The 24,327-nt window shown below is 42.1% G+C and overlaps 1 protein-coding gene across 5 annotated transcripts in view; it reads right to left on the bottom strand.

Annotated features, from left to right (window-relative positions):
* Positions 1-14,048: 14,048 nt before the first annotated feature.
* Positions 14,049-24,327, bottom strand: part of DGKI (diacylglycerol kinase iota) — a 219,082-nt gene continuing 208,803 nt past the window's right edge. For all 5 annotated transcript variants that reach the window (XM_066998132.1, XM_066998135.1, XM_048051847.2 and 2 more), the window contains 3 exons: positions 21,530-21,566; positions 19,637-19,736; positions 14,049-18,177 (listed from right to left, as the gene is read on the bottom strand). In XM_066998132.1, the coding sequence (XP_066854233.1) occupies positions 18,061-18,177; positions 19,637-19,736; positions 21,530-21,566 (254 nt within the window). In that variant the 3' untranslated portion in view covers positions 14,049-18,060. The remainder of the gene's footprint in view (positions 18,178-19,636; positions 19,737-21,529; positions 21,567-24,327) is intronic.

The raw sequence follows: 24,327 nt of genomic DNA, 5'->3' as shown, positions 1-24,327 counted from the left end.
AAACTTTTTTTTTTAAAGGCTTAGAACAGAAATGTTACCTGAAGAATAATTAATTTTATCTAATTCTTATTAATAATGGTAGAATATTTCATCTGAAAATCTATAGATTCATCAATATTTTCATCCATATTTTGATGGTAAAACTGATGGTTAAGAAAAGATTAATCCAGCATTTGTTTTCTTTAAATTAGTAAGTGAAACAAATGAGTCTAAGTTCAAGCCGCTGGATGCTAGCTTGCATGTGTGTATATGTGTAGGATACTAACTGGATTCTCCCTACCACCAGTTTCAATCCATACTTTGTGCCTGCTCTGATCCCATGACAAACAGCAGTAGCACAGCTTGCTCTTTTGTCTTGTGGTTAAACCAGACCTCATCAGACTTCTTTATTTTATGGATACACAAGTAAACACTGGTGACTGAATGACTGTGGTGTCTGAGACCTGAGTTAGATTGCTGAACTATGTCTACAGTGTTAGGTGGAGTGGTGTCATGATCAGAAACCTACACCTAATACCCTTGTAGAAGAAAGGTGAAGAATGAATTACCTGCTTGTCTGGAAATTGCTCTTGCTTCTTCCAGGCAAACAAACGGCTTCTCCAAGGCCACAGTAAGGCAAGCATGAATGCAGCTGTACCCCGGAGCAGATCATTTTTTAATTGTTGTGCTCAGCTCACACTGAGATAAAACCATTTTTTTGTTGTTCTTGGCAGGTACACTGGTGTTTGAACTTGTGGGGTAAGCAACTCCATCTTATTCTATGGACTAACAGAGAACATCAGACTCAGGCTAGGCTCCATAGTGCATTATGCTCCCTTTAAAAGGGAGAAGAAAACAAAACAAAACAGAAAACATTCCCCTATCTATTGTTTTAGGGTCTCAGAATCAGACTTTTGCCTTGTGTAAATGCGTATCAATGGAAAGAATGTGGAAGGCTGCAGGCTGTCCCCTCCTTCTCCTCCTAGTTTCCCACTTAAAGGCCCAACAGATTCAAGAAGAACAAATCTGTTTCCTATTTTCTGCACAATAGGGATGCAACTTTTAGCTACAGGGAAAGGAAGGGAAAAGAAAAAAAAAAGAAAAAGAAAAGGACACAAAACAAAGTGCATAAGTTCATGAAACAAGCCTGGGCACAAGAGAGACTGCAGCAACTAGAAAACTCAATAGGAGACATATACTGCAATAAAATTTGCCAGATGTGAGGTTAAAGAAGTGGGAGACAGGGGACTTGCAGGCCTGCTGTTTTTTCTAACAGTGGTTTCCTGGGTGCCTTTAAGTAAATGAAAGAAACTTCTTGTTAGAGGGCTGTGGTGCTTTCAGTTCCTGATATGGAAGTCCCATACATTTAGTGTTGCCTCAGATTACCAAAGTGGGGGCAATAACAGCCCATTTGTCAATTCACGTTCCCAGCTCTTCACAAGTATTCTTTTTTTTTTTTTCCCCGCCTTTTGCTTTTTGTTTTTATATAACACCAAGGAAAGCCTTGATCTAAATAAGGGTCCTAAACAACAATATGACCCCAAACACCCTGACCAAACTTCGAAGTTAACCCTGGTTTGAGTTGGACCAGATGTCCAACCCAACATAAATTATCCTGTGGTTCTGTGTTGCTGCAATAGAAATTCAGTGCATTTTAATAAGCAAACAGGTTGGTCATGAAAGTCTGCACATTGTCAAACTGCAGCTCAGGGAACCAGACAGCTTGCTACAGTTCCTAAAGCCATCTTGCTGGAAATTACTCACAGTGACTCCCACATTCATCTTGGGTTCAGCAGGCTCATATATCTGTGTATGGTTGGTGAACAATAACCCACCTCTCCAATCAAATAGGAGGTGCAGTTAAGCCTATTGCTGATGTTAGATAACAAGAAACAGCAAAGACAATTCACGAAGGCAATCAGTCACCCAATGAGAGCTAGCCCTTTCCTTCTAACTTAGCTTAATTTCCTTTTATGACAAGATTACCCATCTAGTCAAGCAAGGGAAGCTAGCAGACATAATCATTTTGGATTTGCAAGTCCCTTCCAACTTGGGATATTCTATGACCCTATGATTCTCCTCAAAATAACCAGTAGAGTCACTCAGAAATGGAAAGGCTTTGTGCAACTCTCCCAGTAGTGGTAGAACTGGAAACCTCAAGAAAAATATTTACCCCTTGTAATTAAGGATCTCTGCTGTATTCAGCAGAAGGGGATACTGCATGCATTGCCTGTGAGGAAACAGACACTGGAGAACACACTGAATTTGTAGCATCCATCTCCTCTCCCATTGAAACAATCCATCAAGCGTGGATTAAATGCTGTGGCTACAGAACTTAAAGTGAGCTTTCTTTCCAGTTGAACAGAAAAAAATATCTCTTGCTGTATGTCCAAAGAAGGCCCATAGTCACCGGCTTTTGTTTGCTTGTGTTGTTTCTGAACTAGTGAGGATACATGGCAAAGGGCTACAAAAACTAAATGCCCCACATTGGTTAGAGTAGATGTGAAGCAGAAATAGGGAGGTTTGATATGTCTGGGTAAGACAGAAAGGCAGTTCTGAGACAATTATAAATAAGCATCTCAGCCTGGAAGCAGAAAGTTCATTTCTGACATCAAAAAGCTCCAACTCCCCAGGTATTAGGTAGAAAAAAAAAAGAAAAAAAAAAAGAAAAAAAAAAAGCTAAAGAACAAAAAATAAGAATTGCCTTTGTTAGTGCAATGATATTTCTGAACCCCCAGGTTTCTGAATCCAAGGCCATCACATACATACCACAAATTTTATAGATGTCATTTATGTCTGAGTTGCAACAACGAAAAAGGCTGACATTCAGAAGTATTCATGAGTCTGTATTTTGGAAAAACTAATATCAGTGTTTGCTAATTTAAAAAAAAAAAAAAAGATTGCTGGCTTTTAAAATCAGAATACAGAAAAATTATAAAAATTATAGAAGCTAACCACTTTCAAACATGAGAATGTTAGAAGATATTAATATGCCAAATCAAACAACAACCGACAAACCTAATTACCCCTTATTCTCCTTTCCCCACATAAGCACACAGATGCCTAACTTCCAGCTACAAGTCTGACCTCCCTCATTATCAAAGGGAAAAAAAATCCAAAATGAGCTGCAGAGCACTGCAATACTCCGGAGGAGATCACTTTTTAGAAATGAGCACTACAAACACAAGTCAGATTGACTGGAAATCTAGTGTCAGAATTTCAGGCTGACTTGTGGAGTCATGCACTTATGCAGCTACAGACATACTGCTCATATGGTTTTATATTAGGGGACATTTGTTTCTGTCTACAAGCTTAAATCTACAATCTACAAACTGTCTAGTGGTTTATTGTAACTCAATTTTGGTTATATCTGTGAGCATATTCCAAATTTCCATCCCTCACTGCAACATTAGGTGATGGATAACTGAAAATTAAAAGCTCAAGTGACTGAGAAGACTGCAAAGAACTTTTAATAGCTGTATGACACTGAGAAACTGTTGGTTACTGAGTGACCCTTTATTCTGCTATCAACTCATTCAGCTGGACACGATTATATCTGTTCTTCCATCTTACATTTGGTGCAAGGCAGAATGGAGAAACAAGGAGAACGAGAAAACAGCCAGAATAATGACTCTCAAAAGTATATATGGAGCCTTGCGACCCACTATTACCTACTTACGAGAGGATACTGAGACCCATTAGCAAAATGCAGGTACTCCTGGAGATAAATATATATTCATCCATGGAATAAGAAAGACCAGAGCTTGTTAGAACATCATTAGTTCTGCCAGCAAAGAAATGGATGTGATACATGCACACATTAACAGAAGTAGGCAGGTAATCATATGCTATTTCTAGAGAACACAATCCTCAGGATGCTAGCTAAATATGTCAGCAACAAAACCACCAAATTTTAGACACAAAATATTAGTCTGAATCACACAATAGCTTTGTTTGGCTTGTTCAGACTGGATAGGGTTACAGGAGCCAAAATACCATTCAGAGCTACCTGTTTAGTCTTACTATTTCATTTTTAAATCTCTTCTTCATTCTCCTATCACCTTTAAAAAACAAAGGAACAAAAATAACCCTCCATCTACTATGTGTCCTCAACCTTTTGTCCAGGATAAAAGAAATATGCACCTAAATTGATCCATACCCACCCCTCAGTGAGAAGCCTTCTACTTCCCTGTAACTTTGACAGAATGCTGCATCCCAAAACCAAATACATCTCAAATGACAGTGAATTACCCCATACAGTTCCCTCTCAAGCAATTAGATGCTTTGGTAGCAAATGCAGAACAGATTAGGCTGCCGACAAACGTTCCTCTGCTCTTAGTACTACTGCTTTCTGTTAGCTCCCTCATTAGATAGCAAATTGATTAGAGATATTAAGCAGGGAGTGCTTCACCTGGTTTCCTATCAAGCTACAGATTGTCCATCAGAGTTTAGGTCCCAGTGGGTAGCTCCTGTTTCAGGTCCACGGGATACAAAATCTTTATTTTTCTGGGTCTTGGGATTCACAGCTCACTTTCCTACCTGCAGGATTGCTTGCCTTAATGAACGAGAGCAGCAGCACCCCTCATCCCTGTTTCTTTTTTTTTTTTTTTTTTTAATTTCTCTGGTAGTAACCATGCAGTTGGCACACTCATAGTTAAACACTTGTCACTACAGTCAGTCCCTCACAAATACAAATGTGCACCTAGTGCCACGTAAGATTATAGATGGATGGATCAGAACGAGAAAAAGGGAGCAGCTCTGAAAGTTCCCCTGCCCTGTGATATGCCTGCTGTGAACTAATACGGCTGCAAATGTAATACCCATCTATCAATATCAACACTTCAACATGAAAATATGAGAGCCAACACCTTGAAATTATGGGACCACTTCCAATATTTACCTATTTTTAAACTTAACAACCTTGGCAACCTCTCTTAACAAGCACCACTACCTAGTTTAAAAGATCCCTTGCGAGAGGGAACAGCAGTTTAACTGCAGGGAAATACTGAAGTCACTTGGCTGAAGTGAAACTGCAGAGATGGGTTTTTGTTGTTGTTGCTGTTGTTTTTGTGTTGGTTTTGTTGTTTTTTTCCCAAAGCAAATGGTTCTCATCAGGATTCTTTCTTTTTTTCTCCTGAGAATGGCTTTTTTTTTCCATTGTAGTTGCATTCCTACTATGAGAGGCACAGATTTTTAAAGAAACCGTTAAAAAAAAATTACATTTCAGATGTAAAGGAAGGAGGGAATTCTCCACTTAAGAAAGTGCATGAGAAAGATATTTTTATATGTGTGTATGTGCATATGTTTATATGGATACATATATATATTTCTACAGCTTTATGAAAGATTTTTGTAGGGTAAGTTGTCTAGAAACCAGCTCTGAAGCAGCTAAAACAGCTGAACTGATGAGGAACGAGGGCAAATTACAATATATGAGTGAAGCAAGAGTTGGGCTCTCTTCCGAGCTGCATCCACATTCAAGAATTTGGGGTGCAAAGATTGTATGTGAAGCTGTACTGTCATTCTTTTAAAGGCAGGCCAAGCAGCTCTGCCTGCAGGTGGTGGAACACCTCCAGATGTTGCTGTAAGGGCAGCTCTGAGCACATCAGAGAGCACCTCTTCTCCGCAGGCATTCCCAGAGAGCAGCTGGCAGCCATTTGGCACAGCTCGTTACAGCAGAGTACCCCAGAGGAGCTAGTGCTTTGTACCGCAGCACTTATAAATGCCAAAGCTGTGCTTAGTACTGCTTTCATGCTGTGCAGAAAGGCCCAGCATAACCCACAACCAGACCAAATCCTTCGCTAGCTCCAGCCAGCCCTGTACAAGCAAAACATTTAGTCTTCTTAGCACCATTATTATTAATAATAATATTCTTAGGCTGTCTGTGACAGCAGGAAAAGGGCGTTTAAGATATCTTTTAACAGAGACGAGCACACAGCTGGCTGCTGGGAGCAGTGGTGAACATCAAAGGGCCTGGGGCAGAGGCAGGGGCCAGAACCATGTGCGAGGGAGGTGTATTTGTGGCAGGCCCTGTACCAGGCAGACGGGGCAGGGGAAACACCACAAAATGATTCAGGAATATGGTTTCAGGATGGGAGAGTGACGACAAGGGAACTGTGGGGAAGTATCACGCTGCACAGGAGAGGCCACAAGGATCTCGGTGCCTGAAACAGCACAGAAGCTCACGAGTGGGGCAGGCAGGGCAGCTGCTGAAGAAGGCGAGAGAGCAGGCAACGGACATGACAGAAATTTCGTCAGCCACACACAGCTGGGCAGAAACAAATGGCGCCATTATGTGCTCATGGGTTAGTCCGAAACAGCATTAAACCAAGAACCTAAACTAAACTGGGGAGTGAATCAGTGGGTGCACTGGCGAAATGCTCTTGGAAAGCATAGATATGGCCCTGAGGTGACCTATATGCCTGTGTTACAGTCCTGCTGGTCGCTGCTGGATCTCTCCTGCTAACAATTTGAGCATACTAAGGGACTGAGAAGATTTAACCCTTTTTGCTACCCCGAGTCTAAAGCTGGCCTACCCAAAGGCCTACCGCTCCCTTCCCATCCACTCCCCCCCGAAACACACACACAGAATTTTAACCCTTGCATCCCTTTCTTCCACTGCCCCTAACTCCTCACAGCTTTTGAGTCATGCCGGTTTTACAGCTCTGCCAGAAGCAGCAGCCCAGTTCTGCTGGCAAATAACAGAAGGAAACTCAGCCCAGCCACGGCATGCGCTTCTTCACTTTTATTCTGTACATTTCCACACAAGTCACAATACAGAAAAAGTGTCCAAAAGGAACAGTAACCGGCTCTTTCACTGCATACAGATTTCCTTCTTCCCCCTGTTTAAAATCTCCTTGTTTAGCAACACAGTGATCAAGATACTTCATATAAAGAGGAAATGCAAGAAAATCGGGGAAGAAAATACTTTCTTACTTTGTTAAAAAAAAAAAAAAAAAAAACCTCCCCCTTCCCATGTCCTCCTTCACTGCTGGTTACCTGGACCCTAATTCTCTGTGAAATGTAGCTTCATTTCATGGGTGCTGCTGTGCGCCTCGGATTCCTTTTGCCAGCTGGCAGCCTCATGATGCACAGCTCCAGGGCATTATGCATGGGGTCAGACAGCATAAAAGAGCCCTTTGTGATGTTATTACTACTCCTGGAACAGATGTAGGTTCAGATAATAGGATAAGTACAAATACTGGAACTCTGGATGCCCATGAAATGTTGGCTGAATATGTGCATTTATTATTTTGCTTTACTATTCTGTGTAGGGGACTAAACACGTTATGGATTGGTCCAGATTCTGACCTCTGTCACACCTTGGTTCATCTGGACTGAATTCAGATCAGGATCTGTATTTTATCCTCTACCACCTCAAGGAAGCAGCAAGTGAGCATCCATTATACAGTCTGATGGAAAAAGCCTTTCCATCATGAGCGTGTTCATCAGCATCTCTCGTGACCACAACTCCTTTGATAAACCACAGTCTTAGCCTCGTTCCTTTTTGCAAGTGACATCCCCAGCTCTCTAGCTCTTCACTGACTCTTGTCCTTGTTCATCAGTTTTAATCTCTCACTTGCGGATGGCCAGAGCAGACACCAGTGTGAAGGCCAGAGAGTCTTCTCCCTCAGATGTTTGGCTTCCTTCCCTAGAAACATTTTGCATCAACAGACCTCGGTGGTGATTTTTGGGTTGTTGGAAAAGCTACTATGATACCTCCATGGTAGAACAGAGGCAACAGAGAGAGGTATTTTCTGAGACAAGCCCTCACAAATGAAACCCACTCTGCTCGATGAACTCAATATGATGGTATACAACTACTATAAAATTCAGCAAAAAATCCTCTGGAGAAAGGGCAACCACCTGAATGCTTTTCTTGACTAGACATGTCACCTGAGGTTAAAAAAAAAAATAGTAGTTAAAACATGGAAATTTAGAATAAAAAGTGCGAATTAGCTCATTAGAAACTTGCCATCCTCCAGCACTCTTTACTATCTCAATTAAGTCAACTCAGCTAAAAAGCATGGGACTGCGCCACTCCCACCCTTCTTCAGGAATGATTCCAGATGAAGCTGGATATTAAGTGGGAGCAACATTACTAGGCACAATGAGAAACTGATGAATGGTGAATATAGAGAAGTTTTGGCCATGCAAAGCAAACCACCTTACTTGAACGTGTGGTTGGGATTGGTGGTGACATCATGCCTGTTATACAGAAAAGGAAACTGAGGCACAGCAAGGCTAAACAACTTGCGCAATAGAGACTCAAAGACAGTGGCAGGAGTGAAACCTCAGCCCCTTGATTTGTTACCCTCTGCCCTATTCCTTTAACCACAGTACCTCTGGTAAGATATGCTGATTAATTATGACACACAGTGTTTTCCTATTCTGTGACATGTTCATGTGACACATGGTTAGACTTGTAAACTACCATAAGATGGTAGCATATCATTAAACGTAGTGATCAATTTTTGTATAACCTTTATGTTTTGTAATAAAATAAGAGGTCGATTCTTGCTCAGAATAAATCCCCACTGAGCTAGCAGTGACAGCCTCATAAACCATCTCCAGCCCTTATGTACCTTGCATTTTCATTAGCATGCACTTGCAGCCTGATGAGTATTTTTATCCATAAGAAAATAATCTTTCCCCAGAACGCATCATGGTTGTTCCCAGTGAGAGGCTACAAAGCCATAGCTGTTGTAAGAGCTGTGCAGAAGAAAAGTGGCAATAACAGTGGCACAGAGGAAGGCCTGTAGTTTGTAGCAAAATGTTCTGCTCACTGACTCAGAGAGGACACTGAAACCTCCATGGACTGCCAGAAGGTTTGCGTGGGAGATGCAGAACACAAGTCCTCAGTTACAACATTTTCTAGATTTTCCCAAATCATTCACAGACTCCTGTTTCTAAAAAACTGGCTGCATCCAAAATGACTGGCACAGGGCTTACAGCACAAAATAATACAGATAGAAGAAAAATAACCTTCATTTCCCACTGTGAAAGCACACTTCACCTTGCAGAGCCTTCTAGAGAGATGCTGGCAGTCATTCTCCCCGTTCCCCTCCCCAGTGTACTGCAGGCCAGTGGCCAAGTCAAGCAACTCCCAAACCCATCTGGGGAGGGATTTTAACCCTTAATTATTTTGCTTTCCAGTGGAGTTGCAGGACGTGGAGCATATGCAGTCCTCAGTGTGAGGTCAGCTGGATGGCACCCGTTACAAAGGGCTGTCCAGTGCTGGCTGCTGTGTGAGGAAATGGGTAGGAAACACCACCACCACCGGAGCTGCTGCCCTGTTCTAGCACTAGTAAGAGAAACACGCTTGATGAGAAGAGCTTGGAAGAGCCCTTAAGAAAGGAAGGCAGCTCCTACAGGCTTAACAATGTCCACATGTATTTTACATTCTCCCTGGCTCGTGGTACAGTGCTTAGTATACGTAGCCGCCAAAGAGGTGCTGCTTTTGCCAGTAAGATGATATATGGATTTTTCTGCACATCAGCCACCCCCTTTCCCTAGATCTGTGAGGTGCAGCACTGAGCTAGAGGGATGCAAAGTTCCCAGGGGCTTCTTCAGGCTTTGAAGGCTCAGCCACTTATTTTCTTTTCTCCCAAAGCTGTTGTGTGATCAAAGGAGGCAGATGGAAGAGAATCACTCTGCAGTGACATGCAAACGGAACAACAACAACAACAAAAAAACCTGATAAGCCTTTGCCATCTCCCTGTGATTTTTCTGAGATGCAAGCTGAGCACAAAACAGTGTGGCAGCAAGGCCAGCCATTTCACACCAGAGACCAGCACACTCGCTTGCCAATTGGAAGCAGCTGCCACTTCTTGCAAGCACGTCACAGAGCAGTATGGTCACATTTGCCTGGGCAAAGATTATTTAACAGAAAAAAAAAATGGTAAAGAGGAGGAACGTGACAGTAGACAACCTCCGCCCTCCCCCCAAAAAAAGACTTTTTTTCCCCTCTTGATATTAAAACTAAGCCTGGAAATGTCATAATCAACCCCTCAGGTGTGAAATGCCCAAGCCCATCATGCTTCACATCTGCTTAATCCTGGCACATTACAGTTACCCTCAGAGGTGCCTTTAGTGCTGCATGTCTGACTCACTGCTGGCACAGCAGAATTTTATTATTCCTACCCATGGTTGGGTGTGGTCAGAGGACATCCAGCCATCTGTGACACTGGTCAAGCAAAAGTGTCCCAGAGGCAAACAACTGAGCAGGGTTTTGACCTTTCCATCAAAAATCAGGATAACATGAGTTAAGGAAAAGAGCAGTGATCAAAGAAACAAAGACTTCAGTGAAAAGGGACTGAAAAGGACAAAGTAGGAAAAAAAAAAGCAAAGAGCATTCAAGATGATTTTAAATCAAATTTAAATAAAATTATGTTCCATTTCCTTCCTGCCATTAGCTGCCAGCAAGCTCACTTCTTTTCTTAGCTTTGACATGAACGTACTTCTCCCTCATGTCATGGAGATAGGGACACTATTACAATGGTGGCAAGACCACAGGAAAAAAAACAACCCACAGCTGCACCCACCTCCTATTAAAGCAAACATAACTAACAACAGTTATCCCATTCTGATCAAGAAAAAAAAATGGTGAAGAGGTCTGAAATGGAGAACAGTAGAGAGAAGACAGTAATTTGCTTTGTGGCTTGTAGTAGTCATGTCTTTTGTCACGATGTGGCCTTGTTTACATTAATTTGCAAGCAAAACCTTTGATATGGCTAAGGAAAAGGGAGAGGTGATGTGCATCACTCAGGGCTCTTGTATCACCTCACGAGGCCTCAAGACTTGCAAACAGAACAGTGAGTCCCAGAAGCTTGTGTGGTGATCCTAGCGGGGGCAGGAACAAGATGCCCCCTGCATATGGATGACATAAATATTGGGAGCAGTGAGCTTGGAGAAGAAATAGCCCCTTCTCACATTATTAAAAGCGGATAAATCTAATTATGGTGCAAAATTGCTCATTACAGTGATCTTCAACAACTAGCACTGCAACTCTGCCCAGAAAATAGCAACGACTATGGAATCCATTCTGTAGGGTCCCCATTCCCAAGGTTGAACTTAGTTTTACTTTTCTAATCTTGCCTTCTTTCATTTACTGTGTGAATAGCATACAATAATAATAATTAAAAAAAAGAGAGAGAGAGAGAAAGAAAAAAAAGGAAAGGGAAGGAAAGGAAAGGGGAAGGGGAAAGGAAAATCCTAGAAAAGGCAAACTATCCATTAGAGCCGAATTAGCCAAGTAGAAATTGTTCATGTCTGTTGAATCATGCTCAAAACCTTCTTGAGTTTCTCCTCCATACCTACAAACCTAACTGGTTCCTACAGTTCCGAGACAGGACCCACATTCCTGAATACCTGTAGGAACAGGGGCTGCCTTCTCCCTTTGCTTGGCCACAGGCTTGAGGGAAAAAAGTGATAATTGAAGGTCGTTAAGACAGTTGGAATCAGAAGGCCATTTTTCTCACTAAAATAAAGGGTAAGGCTAAGAAATGAATTGCGGCTGTGTTTCATGCATTAGCAGTTAGCTAATTGCTGCAGCACTTGTCATAATGGAGCACCAGATTGGCACCACACACACTTTGCTGAGTGGTAGGTTACACATCAAGCATCCTCCTAGACAGGGACTAATTGAAGAGCCAGGTGTTACACTCTGCCCGCAAAAGGAGGCTGGTCTAGATGAAGCAATTACATATGTAGTACTGTATTGCTAAAACAAATAGTGCTTATTTCTTGCATGTCAAATTGCTACGGTTTCTGTGTGCTTTGTATATGAAAGCTGGAGCTGTTAGCATACTTGGGAACTCTGAAATAGTATTCCCAAATCAGAGTTCCGTTTCCAGTAGATGAGGGCAAAATAATATAAACCACTTTCTGAAGATTGTCTGTCATTTGCTCTCGCAGGTATTCACCTTTTGTATGTCTGTGTCAAGAGAATCACTGCTGCCTTAGATTCCCCAAATCTCCTCCACATAAGGGAGGCAGGATCATAAACTGAATGCTTTTAAAGGGCTAAGCATAAAATTCTTTCCAGAATTATAGATGTGTTTATGTCAAAACCTGCTTTTGTTGCAAGGCACCCCCCTGCTTAGACGTCTTAGAAGAAGACGTGCTCCATCAGAATGAGGAGTTTTAAAACAAGCTGCTTGTCTTCCCCACTCCCTAGGTAACTGGATACATGTGTACTGCATAGGATATATTGTCTTTAAAAAAATAAAAATCTGGGAAACAAGAAACTGCAGCTGAGATTGGAATGTGGCACCTTATAAATAAGGCAGGAGACAAGATGCACTCTGATGGCTGAACACAGTAAGGTTATTCAGCTCTAAGCCTGCCTAATCACTGAAGTCAAATGTAATGAAGTTACTGGCATGATCAAGGCCTGAGGGAGGAATTTTCCCCCTTTGCAGTAGCGGCACCATAGGCAGGCCAGGAAATCCCTTGGCCAAAGTGGGGGGCACTGCGCCAGCACACAAGTACGAGCGGCAAGAGAATGCTGCTCTCTGTGGGCACCGTCCTGTTCAGGGGTGCTGGAAACGTGCTGGGGAGAGAAAGGGAGGGACCTGAGCTCTGGTACCTACAGAGGGCCTCAGGCAAGGCAGCTGGGAGCAGTACGGTGCCCCATGGCACAGCTTGGAGTACACTTAGCCACAGTCCCTGCTTTGACTGTCGGGTAGCTCATCCCTCCCAAGCCAACTTTGAAAGAGAACTGTAAGGGAGAAACTTCCCAGGTACCTAGCCCCCTTTTGGGCAGCCTAAGCCAAGCTGATGCAGTCTGTTGGCATTGGTAATGCCTCAGCAAATGCTGGGACATGCTGGCCCCTCTATATAATCTGTTTGCCCTGAGTGCTGGGTGCAGGGCCAGGTTATAACTCCTCTTGAAGCATTTCCACATTGCAGCCATGCTCTGCCTCTGGCACTTCCAAAGGGAGTTAGAGCTCGAGGCCCATTCTCCACATAAAATTCAGGTCTTCATCAATATGCTGGCAAGTCACTTTTGGCACATTACTGAGTCTCCATTGCAATCAACTAATCTTGGCAGGCAGCTCTGGGATTTAAAAGCTGTAGCTATCCATTACTAAGAAAAATAGTTGTCTGCATTGTTGCTAAGAAAGCAAAATGAAAAGATGAGTACCACCACAGCGAACCCTGTAACACTATGTCCTGTAGCTTCACAAATATCCAGAAAGGCACACATTTATGGTAAGCTCTTTTAAAGACTGCTGAAATAACTGAAGATACTCACATTTGATTCTTTAGATTAATTAGGAAGCAAACAACCCAATATTGTTTTGGCTCAGATTCAGTCAGGAAAATAAAAGGAGGAAATAATGTCTGATGAATGGAAAAAAACAGATATAACGGAGAAAGAAATGTCACTTTCAACATGGTAGAAGAGCTGTTATACAGAAATTTAAACTCCATTCTTACAAAGTACTCCTCCATGGATATTAAGTCTGATGGAAAAGAAGCAAAAAATGGGGGAGAGAAAATTACACACTCAGATGGATCTGCATGAGAACTGCTCCCCTTTTGGAGTACATGAAATGCAAGAACAGAATTGTCCTTGGAGTGATTGCAATGCATTCATGTTTCCAGCACATCCATAAATTTCTTAAGTACCATTAAACACCTGCAAGATTAAGGCTACTTAAGGCTACCAATGTACCTTATACCAATGTACCTTGCCCATTTCATAGCTTTTGCCCAGACAGATCTTCTCCACATGTTCTTGACAAACTGGAACACATAAACGCACCCCATAGTAGGTATCTGGGATGGCTGAAAGGAAAATAGCTACCTTCCGGGTGAGGTTGGTGTTAGTGATTTTCATTACCATGCATGTCACTGTCACAGAAAAATAATAATCAAAAAAAAAAAAGACAAAAATGAGCAAAAGACAAAAAATACTGCTAAAACAGAACTTCCACTTCCATACCACCAGAAAAAAAATATGTATATATATATATATATATATATTCATCTACAACAGCTTCAGCTCTGCAAATACAACTGGGAAGATCAATGGCAACAAACATTAGTTTTGTTCTATTTTCTTTGTGCTTATGGTGCTTCTATGTGACGGTCCTTACGTAGCAGGGGACATCTCATGTTGTCAGAAATCCAGGCTACAGCACCATGAGTGGAGACTGAGCAATTCCATGTCTGCTGGGGAAAAGCAAGGGTGACAGGTGTCAGTAAAAACATCTACAGACATCTTAAAGTGCAAAACCATGGACAAGCCATCATATGAAATGGTGAAAGAGCCACTGGAGTCTAAGGCACATTTTGTAAGCCAGTGCAAATATTTGACTTGAACTCCTGTCTTATATGAGTCATTCAGACTCACACCTCACACTATTGAAGGATGCTATAATTAGTGAGAAATGTATGACACTATCATGCCTCGGAACACATAAATATATTTCTAGCATTGAAGTGTGAAATAATAAAAGTAACTGATGCTATTAAATAACAAAAGTAAGTTTATTTTATCAACATTATAAATACTTTATTTCCCTCCATTTAACTCCGGAATGAGATAGTCAAACCAGTACAATGGAACAATTCAGGAGCTCCTCAGTTCTACTGAAAAGGGTCCCCTTTAATAACAAATTAAAATGGAAAATGACATTTTGTCAGTACGGCAACCTCAGTAGCTGAGCATCCCTAGGTACTTTGTCATTCAAATGGCACAGTTCTAAAAGTGTGCATGAGTCTATATATATGCATACTGATATTCATAAATATACATATATATAGCAATATGCACACATAAATAGACACAGCCACAGACACTTTTAGTAAATCAAAATGTTTTACATGTAATTTAAGTGGGCTTCCAGCTGCACGCTGAAATCTGGGCCCTGCACAGTGTAGGCACAATGATACTGTACTAAGCTAAATCCCCAGTGCTCAAGAGATTCAATATGTATGTGTCACTGTTAACTGCTGCAGAGCCACTTGTGGTGGCTGTCCAAAACTGAGAATACAGTAGCACTGGGGAAGGAGTAGGAAATAACCCTGCAGTATCCTGGCCCCAAACTCCATCCCTTAGTGAACCACGCTCTGATATCCCTGGCTGTGTGTGAGCCATCACAGAAAAAAATGTGCGTGCTCTGTTATCTACACATACAATAGATTGCCAGTATCTATGCATTACTTGTGCAGTGCTTTGGGACACCTTGAATATTAAAAGGCACTACATACAGCCGGCTACTCTCCTATCTCCAGTGCTGGGGTTCAATTTTCATCACACGGTAACTGCCGCCTATCACATACACACAGCAGGAAGCTTTCCAGAGGCATGACCACCTCACTCTGATCATAGCATGGCACTCCAGCTGCCAGGGAAGAAAGCATGCCAGGCTCTCATCTGTGCTCCAGCTCCTTTCAGCAGCCCGAATGGCACCAAGGAGTTCAGGAAATCTGACCATTCCTGAAAAGCTGCTCCAGAGCCAGCCCCTGCTATAGACTCCCCCCAGGAAAGAGGGACGCATCACTGAGGAAAGGAATACTGGGGATGGCGAGGGACCGGACCTGGCTCCATCATAACAATTCGCACATGGCCTCTGGAGGCTACCTGTGATCAGAGCAAGCCTTTATTGTTCCACCTTCTTCATGGGACTTCAGGACGAGGGAGCTGCAAGGTGCTCACTCAGCATCCTCAGCTTAGGCCCCAATCTGGCCTCAGCACAGGACAGAATCCAGCCCCTGGTATCTTTGAAGCTTCCTCAGTTTCTCACACCAGTAAAACAGCAAAAAGATACAACTGATACTAATATCATTCATATTTTTAGTCAAATATATAGAAATATTACAGTGTTGTCTTTCCTCACAGCTGGGAAATGATGCAAGGCCTACTATGAAACCACAGCATGAGTATCTTCCTTATGCAAGTTTCACATACACAAAAATTATACTCTGATGTTTTAACATTTGCCAAATTCTGTTCTAATATGTACACCTTTGCCACAAGCCCCTGGATTATTATCAAGGGAAGGAATTTGGCTTTCATATTTTATTTTTTAAACAAGAAAGGTAAAGATAGAAAATAAGACAAAATACATTTCATGTCACCATTGATCTATAGATTACAAATATATATAGTTTCCTTCCAGAGGAAGAAATACTAAAGAAATATTTTGCTCATATCAAATGAACTTTTGAAAACTGAAAAAAAAAATAATATATATATATATATTTTAGCTCTTCCCTTTCTGCCACAACAATCTCTCTTGTCAAGAAAGAAAGGAGGAGAAAAAGGGAGGGAGGAAGGGAGGAAGGAAAGGAGGGAGGGAGGAAGGGAGGAAGGAAAGGAGGGAGGGAGGGAGGAAGGAAAAAGAAAAAAAATGAAAAAAAATGAAAAAAATGAAAAAAGAAAAAAAAGAAAAAAGGAAAAAGGAAAACAGAAAAAAAAGAAAAGAAAAAGGAAGCAGGAAGGAAAGAAGGGAGGGAGGGAGGGAGGAAAAGAAAAAGGAAGGAATCTCATTCCTTTCATTTTTACAACTTCTACTGAGGAAGAAGAAAAACTTATCTGAATAATGACCTGAGTTTTTTCCATGGTTTCCAAATTGGATGTAATCCTAATGATTACCATCTAATGGAGATCTTCCCCTAGCAATGCATGTGAAACCAAACACCACTGGATCTTTCAAAACAAAGAGCAAAGCAAAATTCAAAAATCTATTGCAAGAATTATGCCAAAAGTGGGCCATGAGGATCTTCATAAGAACTGAGCAAAGTGGAAGCTCTGCTATTTCTGGCAGCTGAATTGTCTTTAGTGATTGAAAACCTGAAGGTGAACATTTTGCGTATGTCTGTGTATGTCTGCTTTTTCTTCTTTTGTGGTTATAATCTTTGAGGTAAGACAGAGAACAGACGAGTACAGTAGACACAACTGGCCTTTATAGTGGCTAAGCAAGTTTAAGTTTCCAAGTCTATAGTAAGTAATGAGGCAAAGAGCTGCTGCCTGTCCTCCGGGGGGAGAGCCTCTTTTTAAAACTTTGTTCCCCATCCCTTAGGGAATCAGGTAGTTTACAGGCTCAGCCAGAGGAGGTTTTCCTATTCCCAATATGACCAGGGCAGTGTCTGTTCATTTGTTCATGGCTGACAGATAGCCTTCCAGGTTTCCTCTCCCCATCGTAAAACCCATCTTGCCAGAAGTAAAAAATAGCTATCAGCTTTTAGATAGGTCTGAAACCTGAGCAAACCCAGTTGGTCGTTATAAGCTCAACGGTGATGCAAGAAACCTTAGGGGTAGATTTCTGCTCTGTCATACAATGCTTTATATCCCTTATAACTCCTTTCCATTCAAACGCCTGTCTCATGAGGATACCATAACCACATACCCAGCAACAATGAGGAGGTTAGATTTTGTTACTGCTGTAAATTTAACTGTGTCCCACACCCTAGAAAACAAGGCAATAGGCAGAATTCTCTCCAACAGTGAGAAAACTCCCCAGTGATTGAACACTGAGGAAGCAGCTTCTGATGGGACAGTGAGAGAGGGAACACAGCAGGTAAAAATGTTTTTTCGTAAGGGCATCCAGAGCTCCTCAAAATTTTTGCTACTGCCTGACCATTTGTGAAAACACAGAGATAACAGGTATTATTTAACTGATGACAAGTGAGATGAATGGGAGAATTAAAGGTATGCAGGAAAATGTAGGGATGAAGGAGGGCCTGGCTTGGTGTTTTAATGTCCCAGTTAGCTTGGTTCCCCCACACCAACTTCTCTTTTTTTTTTTCTTGTTTTTTTTAATAAATTGTACAGATGAACATGGGAGAAGTTCATGCTACTTGCTGGAAGCAATAAAGGTAAATTTCCGTGGCCCATGGATTCCACAGACCTTTGAGTGTCCCACCTCATCCATCATGGGCTAACTTATGGAACCTAACTGTTCCGTGGCAAGACTCAGTAGCCCTTAGAAACTGGTGGCATGTCCTCAGATATTTTCCACAAGAGCAAGAGACGCATTGATTCCATCAGCTTCTTCCTCACACGATGCCCAAGTGCTCAGGTGCAGCCTTGCTATTTCCAAGGATCCTCTTTGCCGTTTTCAGACATCAGACTGCTGTCTCCAGATCCTCATGGGGAACCATTTGGTAGTTCTGTCGACTCTCCAGGTAGGAGGCCAGGTCTGGGTCACCAGCTTGCTGAGCCCTGTCACGAGGGGTCTTACCCTAAAACAAAGAAACATGAAGAAAAAGTCTTGTGCCAAGATATTTAGAACAGATGAAAGTGCAACCCAGAGAAATTACTACAGGAAGTACAGAAGGACATCTGGAGAATTTACTTATTTATCCAATAAATAAGGTGTCCAATAAATTGATGTCAAGTTTTTCTGCGGAAGTCATGAGATTCTGAAGATTTTCAAAATCTTTGTGTGGTTTAGGACAAATAATTCAGCTCTGTAAGGACATGCTATTTGATACATCACACAGAAGGACTCACATGCTGAAAGAATCTGAGTTTTCATTCAAGGGCTACAGTCCCTCTGTGAATGAATATAATGCATGGTACTGTAGATAACACTTGAAAAGCATACTTCACAGACTACACACAATTTTACTAAGGATGTGGAGAGTGAGATTCCTAACATTAGAGATGAGCTCAATGTGGTTCATTCTGTCTCATGTCAAAATTTTTCATTTTTCAGTGCATCATTTTGCTATTCTGTTATCTCAGCTACCTTAAGATTACTGTAGAATTGGATAGTCTTGATCATAAACCATCAAAAATATTGAAAACACATTAATTTGTCTCCACAAAACCATTCTTGCTTCCTGGATTTCTGTATAGATGAAAATTAACAAGTCAGAAGCCACTTATCTGGATTTCAGATGTTGCAGAAATTATCTTTTACAATGTATAGTACTCTCATATGAAAAAGTGATGATCTCTCTCTGGTTTATAGGCTACTCCATACAGCATAACATGGAATTTTTTGTCTTGTTGCAGTGAAACTGCTTCTTACTCACAGAATCACAGAATCACTCTAGAACCCAGACATCCAACCAACTCTCAGATACTGCTCACAGGTCTCTTATGTTTAGAAATGCCAGAGGGGCAGCTTCTGTACCATGTTCCCAAGTGATCAGATTGTTGTATTGACAGGCTATTCCTAGGATTTATTTTTTCCCCAGACATCTTCCTCTGCTAAGCATACATGGAGAGAGGGTTGTGGTTAGCTTTGCATTAATGAACACGGGGGCAAGTGAGGGCAGTAGAAGATGGTTAGCCATCCTCACAAAGCAAGTCAGCCACAACAATCAAGCCTCACAGACACTATGCAATCAAAAACCAAGACTCCCCCAGGTGGTCCCTGCCCACAGGCCTCTCTTTTGACCACACAGGAGAAGGATGCTGCTGTGCCATGGAGATGCCTCATTCACACCCAACGCACTGAATAGTTTGAGGCCAGGCTCTCACTATAGTGAAGATGACCCATGTTGGGGACTGAACTGAAGTCTCTTGTACTTGTTTCAATCAATACAGTTTTCTAAATAAAAATAGCTTGCGTAAAAAAGAGCTGCTCTTGGCACACACAAGGAAGCCTCAATCATGCACACAGCAGGGACGGATGCTGATCAGTCTCGCTTGGCTGCAGTGTTTTATAACTGGTCGACTGGGATGGGTTACCTTGGAGTCCGTCTTTCTCAGCGAGGCTCCCGCATCCACCAGGAGCTGGCAGATGGCACGATGGCGTTGGCAGGCCGCCTTATGTAACGCCGTCTCACCCCTAGACCAAAGTACAGAAACCAGCAGTGAGATGCATCACACCAATGTACATTTATGAAGTATGAAGTGCAGTGAATAGATGATGTATTTCTGCAAAGTTGCATTTTGCCGGCAGAGGTGGACTTGTACCCTCTCTCCCTTAGCATCTACATCCTCTGATTCAGTAAGAAAGCTTGTAATGTGCAAATTGCAGATGGAGAACTTCCGAAGAGTAGGAAAGAAACATGCAGATTTTTTGTATTCAGAGGGCTGAACATCACATTCCCATCCAACCGGCAGTTCTGTTAACTGCTGCAAAGGCAAATCAGAGACCTTATTTCACAGTAGGCTAAACTGTAACAGCATTTTTTTTCTTCCTACTATTTCTTACCTGAGCCTCTTTCTTGGAGGCATACTAGAAAAATCATGCCCATCAAAGCCATGACAGCTACTTTTGCTGCCCCGGTTCTGACACCTGGCTCTCATGGATATATGAGAGGAGTTTTGTGGTTTTATTCTCTACCATTGGACTAGTAAGCTACTGGTGAAGCTTGAACACGTTATTCAAAACAGAAGGCTGTGTATTGGGTGCAGATTTATTGCAAAGCTCCTCAACTCAGGCCGGAGCTACATGTAACAGGATTCTGAGACTGACTGTGCTAACAAGGTTAAGCTTTGACTAGAAAGAAGAGGAGGTATGCTTTGCGTGGGCTGAAAGAGGTGTCCATAAGACTAGTGTCAAACAAGAACAGCTGTTATATATCCCCTAAGATAACAAATGACAAGAATTGCCTTTAGTAGGGCAGATCTTGCACATACCTGACCAGAAAGGAATTTCAGTCTCAATCCTTGACAGGGCAAGTTGAAATATTAATAGGCAACATTGCAATGAATCTCCCTCTGCTGCATGAGAGAATGGGGTGCTACCTGATTTCACACTGAGGATCAAAAGACAAATTCATGCTGGCAGATACGGCTCGAACCTTCCCTTTTCAAGAGTTAGGAGTAGAGGAACCTTTGTAAAGGGAAGACCTCACAGCTTTCACTTGAACTTTATTTCAGTGTCTGTGCTATTACAACTGCATGAGGAGAAGCAGGCAGTCCATCTAGACTCCATCACCCCTGTGATGTGTCCACCCACAGACCCTGTGCAGAACCTTACTGGCATTCTTCAGTAGCTAAGGACAACTGTGAGATGGGGAATTACAGGTTAAACCCCTATGAGAAAGGCTGTTTTGTTTCCCACATATTCCATATGCTTTCCAGGATTATTCATGGATCCCTCCCATAGTCTTTGTGATATCATGATTGTACAACAAGATATTGAACAGTTGGGAATTGGAAAGTAAAGGCTTTTTAAGTAATATCAGAGATGACTGAGGTTCTAAGTACTTGAGAGAAATCTTTGCACAAGCTGTGGCCATTTAGGACAGCTAAGGCAGAGCATTCTGGATGAACCAAAAAGGGACTAAAGAAAAGGCACTGAGCAAGAAAAGTTACGTCTTGACTTTTGGAATTAATTCTTCATGTTGGTCCCTCAGCTACTAGATTCTGGAAACACTGAAGCACAATGCGGGACTTGTATCTCTCTAGAAAGACTAATGAGGAATGGGAAGCAATAGAGAGGAAAACCTTTTTGGAGCTCAAGAAACATTTGTTTTAGGCCAGAAAGCCACATGTGTTGCTGCTGTTGTTTGCGTTTGGGGGGCTTATGATGGATTGTTTGTTTTTGAAGAGATGTGCCATTATGAAAAATGAGAGAGGTCTGCTACTGTAACACATGTATTGTGAGGAGGTAGGGTAGATTGTACTTACGTTTCGCTGTCTGCCATGTCCAGCAATTCAGATGGACCTGCAAAAGACAGTCAAGTATGTCAGGTAGCATTTGTTTGCATAACTTTAGGAGCACGACTATCAGGAGAAAATATTCAGTGCAAATCTGTAAAAGAAACCAACTGAAAGCTCAGTTAGCACAAATATGCTAAACTTCAAGGTAATGTTTGCACAAGCCCTTGCACTAGCAAAATTCTGAATGCACAGTCACTGCTGGAGTTTCAGCGTCAGAGAGAAGCAGCCTCTAAATTATACTGGGAATGAATATTCATGGATTTTATTTTCTCACTCTTCACCTTGCTCAATTAAGTGGTTCACATAAGTACAGCGCATTGAAAATGCTGATATACTGGAAACCCTGATATATAACAAGTTAAAATCTATTGTTAGCATTAGACAGAAAATGTCATTAGGAAGTTGAAATTAGCCAAATTCTGTCGTGAATGACATCCCTGCGCTACTTCATTTAATAGCACTATACAGAATGTAGATCAGGGTGGAATATTCCCAGCGGTCTTTATATTGATATGCAAATCCTGTACTCTACTGGTCAGCAATGATCAGGAAAGTAAGATTAAGAAAAATAGAAAAGATTTTTGTTAAGTTGGACAAAATAATTCATTTACATTAATGTCCTTTTGTTCTTGATATTCACTTCAGGCAGATGTTTATAGCAGTAAATTCCATCATTGAATCACAGCGATATGGAAAAGCTAGGATCTGAATTGCATTTGAAACAAGAAGTACTTTTCCCTTTGCAGCTTGTGTTATTATTCTCCTCTCCACTGCTCTGGAGCATACCGCCAGATGGTATGGGGCAGTTAGCAAGGGGAACAGTGAAACTTTATAGGAATTTTACTTCCTGTTCATGAATATTTCTCTTCATCACACTTTGACTTTCAAACACAAGGGTCCTCGAGCTTACAGCAAATCTCACCTGAAACTGAGGAATTTCACACTATTTACTTACAAAGGCCTACACACAACTTCTCTTCACTTATTTCGCTGAACATGTGTTGAAGTGGATCAGTGCTGTCTGTCTCTCTCTCACTCCTTTTACAACATATACAGGCAGTATTGTCGGGTGAGCTGGCTGCCATGGCTCCTGGAACTGCAGATAGCTCCTTACCTTCATATTCCACCATTCTGTGAAAGAGGTGGTCAAAAAAACTAGCATGCTTAGTCCCCAGGGCACAGTGCACCTGCATGCCTACTATGGCAGTTCTCCAAGCTCATTAGTCTCTCTCCTTTTTAAAACACAGTGCATTCTAAAGAAAATCACATTGTTCAAAAATAAATGTGATTCCCCATGGCTTACTACAACACCACATCCCAGAGGTGGGTAACAAGGAATGACCTGCAGTGTTAAGTTAATAATAGTCTATTTCTGTTCACAGATGGGACAATGAAGGTTGTGATGCAATGGTGGAGCACGGTGTCTGGACTGGCTGCATTGGACATAGAGGTACTTACCCTGGTAAGTGGAGGAAAACAGAAAAAAAGGGTTAAAACATTAGGCGTAGAGTGGGAGATAAGTTAGAAGAACATGATCTGAGAGGACAGAAGAGCTGGAGCAGAGTAGGTCTGGTGAGAGGGAAAACCAAGGATAAAGGAAAACTGGTCAGGAACAGGAAGAAACAGCAACACTAGGTCAGAGGAACCGAGTGCTGAGGACTGAGTGGGCTGTCCGTGAGTACAAACCCAAGCAGGTGCCACGTAAAAAGAGGGCTCTCCAGCAAACTGTTCCAAATAAAGCATCTCATGGGAGCAACCCAGTTCCATCCCAGACATACTTAAGGACTAGATATTTGGGTTACTCAATTTGCAGCAACATCCAGAATTCGTTCATTTCATTCCCTCTGCTCTATCTCTGAAATTAGATGGTTCCAACTCACACACAGTCTGATCTGTGCCCCGCACTTCTTTATTTTATTTTCGCTTGTGCTTCTCTTAAACCATCTCACGCCCTCCTCCTAATTCCCTTTCCCCTCTCTTTTGGACCTCATTTTTACATCAGTCTCCCTGGCGCTGCCAACCGACCATTCCAAATCCCCCTCTGCCCTGGGACAAAAGCTGCACAGATGTGGGAAGGGCTGGCACTGGGAAAGCTAACGGCACTGTCATCCTGACCCAGCAGGGAGGCGGCTGTTTTACTCTAGGACAAGAGGCAAAGAAAGAAAAGGGGACCAAGGCGCAGAGAGAGAGAGGACAAAATAACCCCATAGAAATCCGGAAGGGAAATGCATGAGTGAGATTTCTATCAAGGAAAACAGCAGGGGGGGAAATAAAAACAAAAGATAGAAATGTGTGGAGAGGTGGAGGGAGAAAAAAAAAAAAGAGAGAGAAAGAGAGAGACTTGGGGACTAAAGAATGGCAGGATGGGGACGCGGGGGGAGAAGTTCGCATGAAAGGAGCTGAAAAGCATGACGCACTGAGGGGAAGCCCAGCTGAGATCACTTTCATTCCTTAACATCTCCGATAGACTGTCTGTGTAGAATTATTAACTTTCTTCCTTCTCTCCTTCTGCCCTCTTTCACTCCACCAAAGCCCCTCTCCAGTTTCTCAGGAGGCAGAGAAGCCTAAGCTGGGGATGGGAGGAGGGAAGGGAAGGAGACGCTCAAAAGCAGCTGCCCTTTAGCTGAGCTCACTACAACATAAAAGAGAGGCAAAATGACCATATTTCTGAGGCATTTCCAAAATATACAGCACCATGCGGTACAAAAGGCCTCCAGGCCTGCAGCACACCCTGCTCTCTCTAATGGAGGTGGTTACAGCTACCC

The sequence above is a fragment of the Anser cygnoides genome, chromosome 1, assembly GCF_040182565.1.
Source record: "Anser cygnoides isolate HZ-2024a breed goose chromosome 1, Taihu_goose_T2T_genome, whole genome shotgun sequence".
Lineage (NCBI taxonomy): Eukaryota > Metazoa > Chordata > Aves > Anseriformes > Anatidae > Anser > Anser cygnoides.
This window is presented reverse-complemented; position numbering and strand designations above follow the sequence as displayed.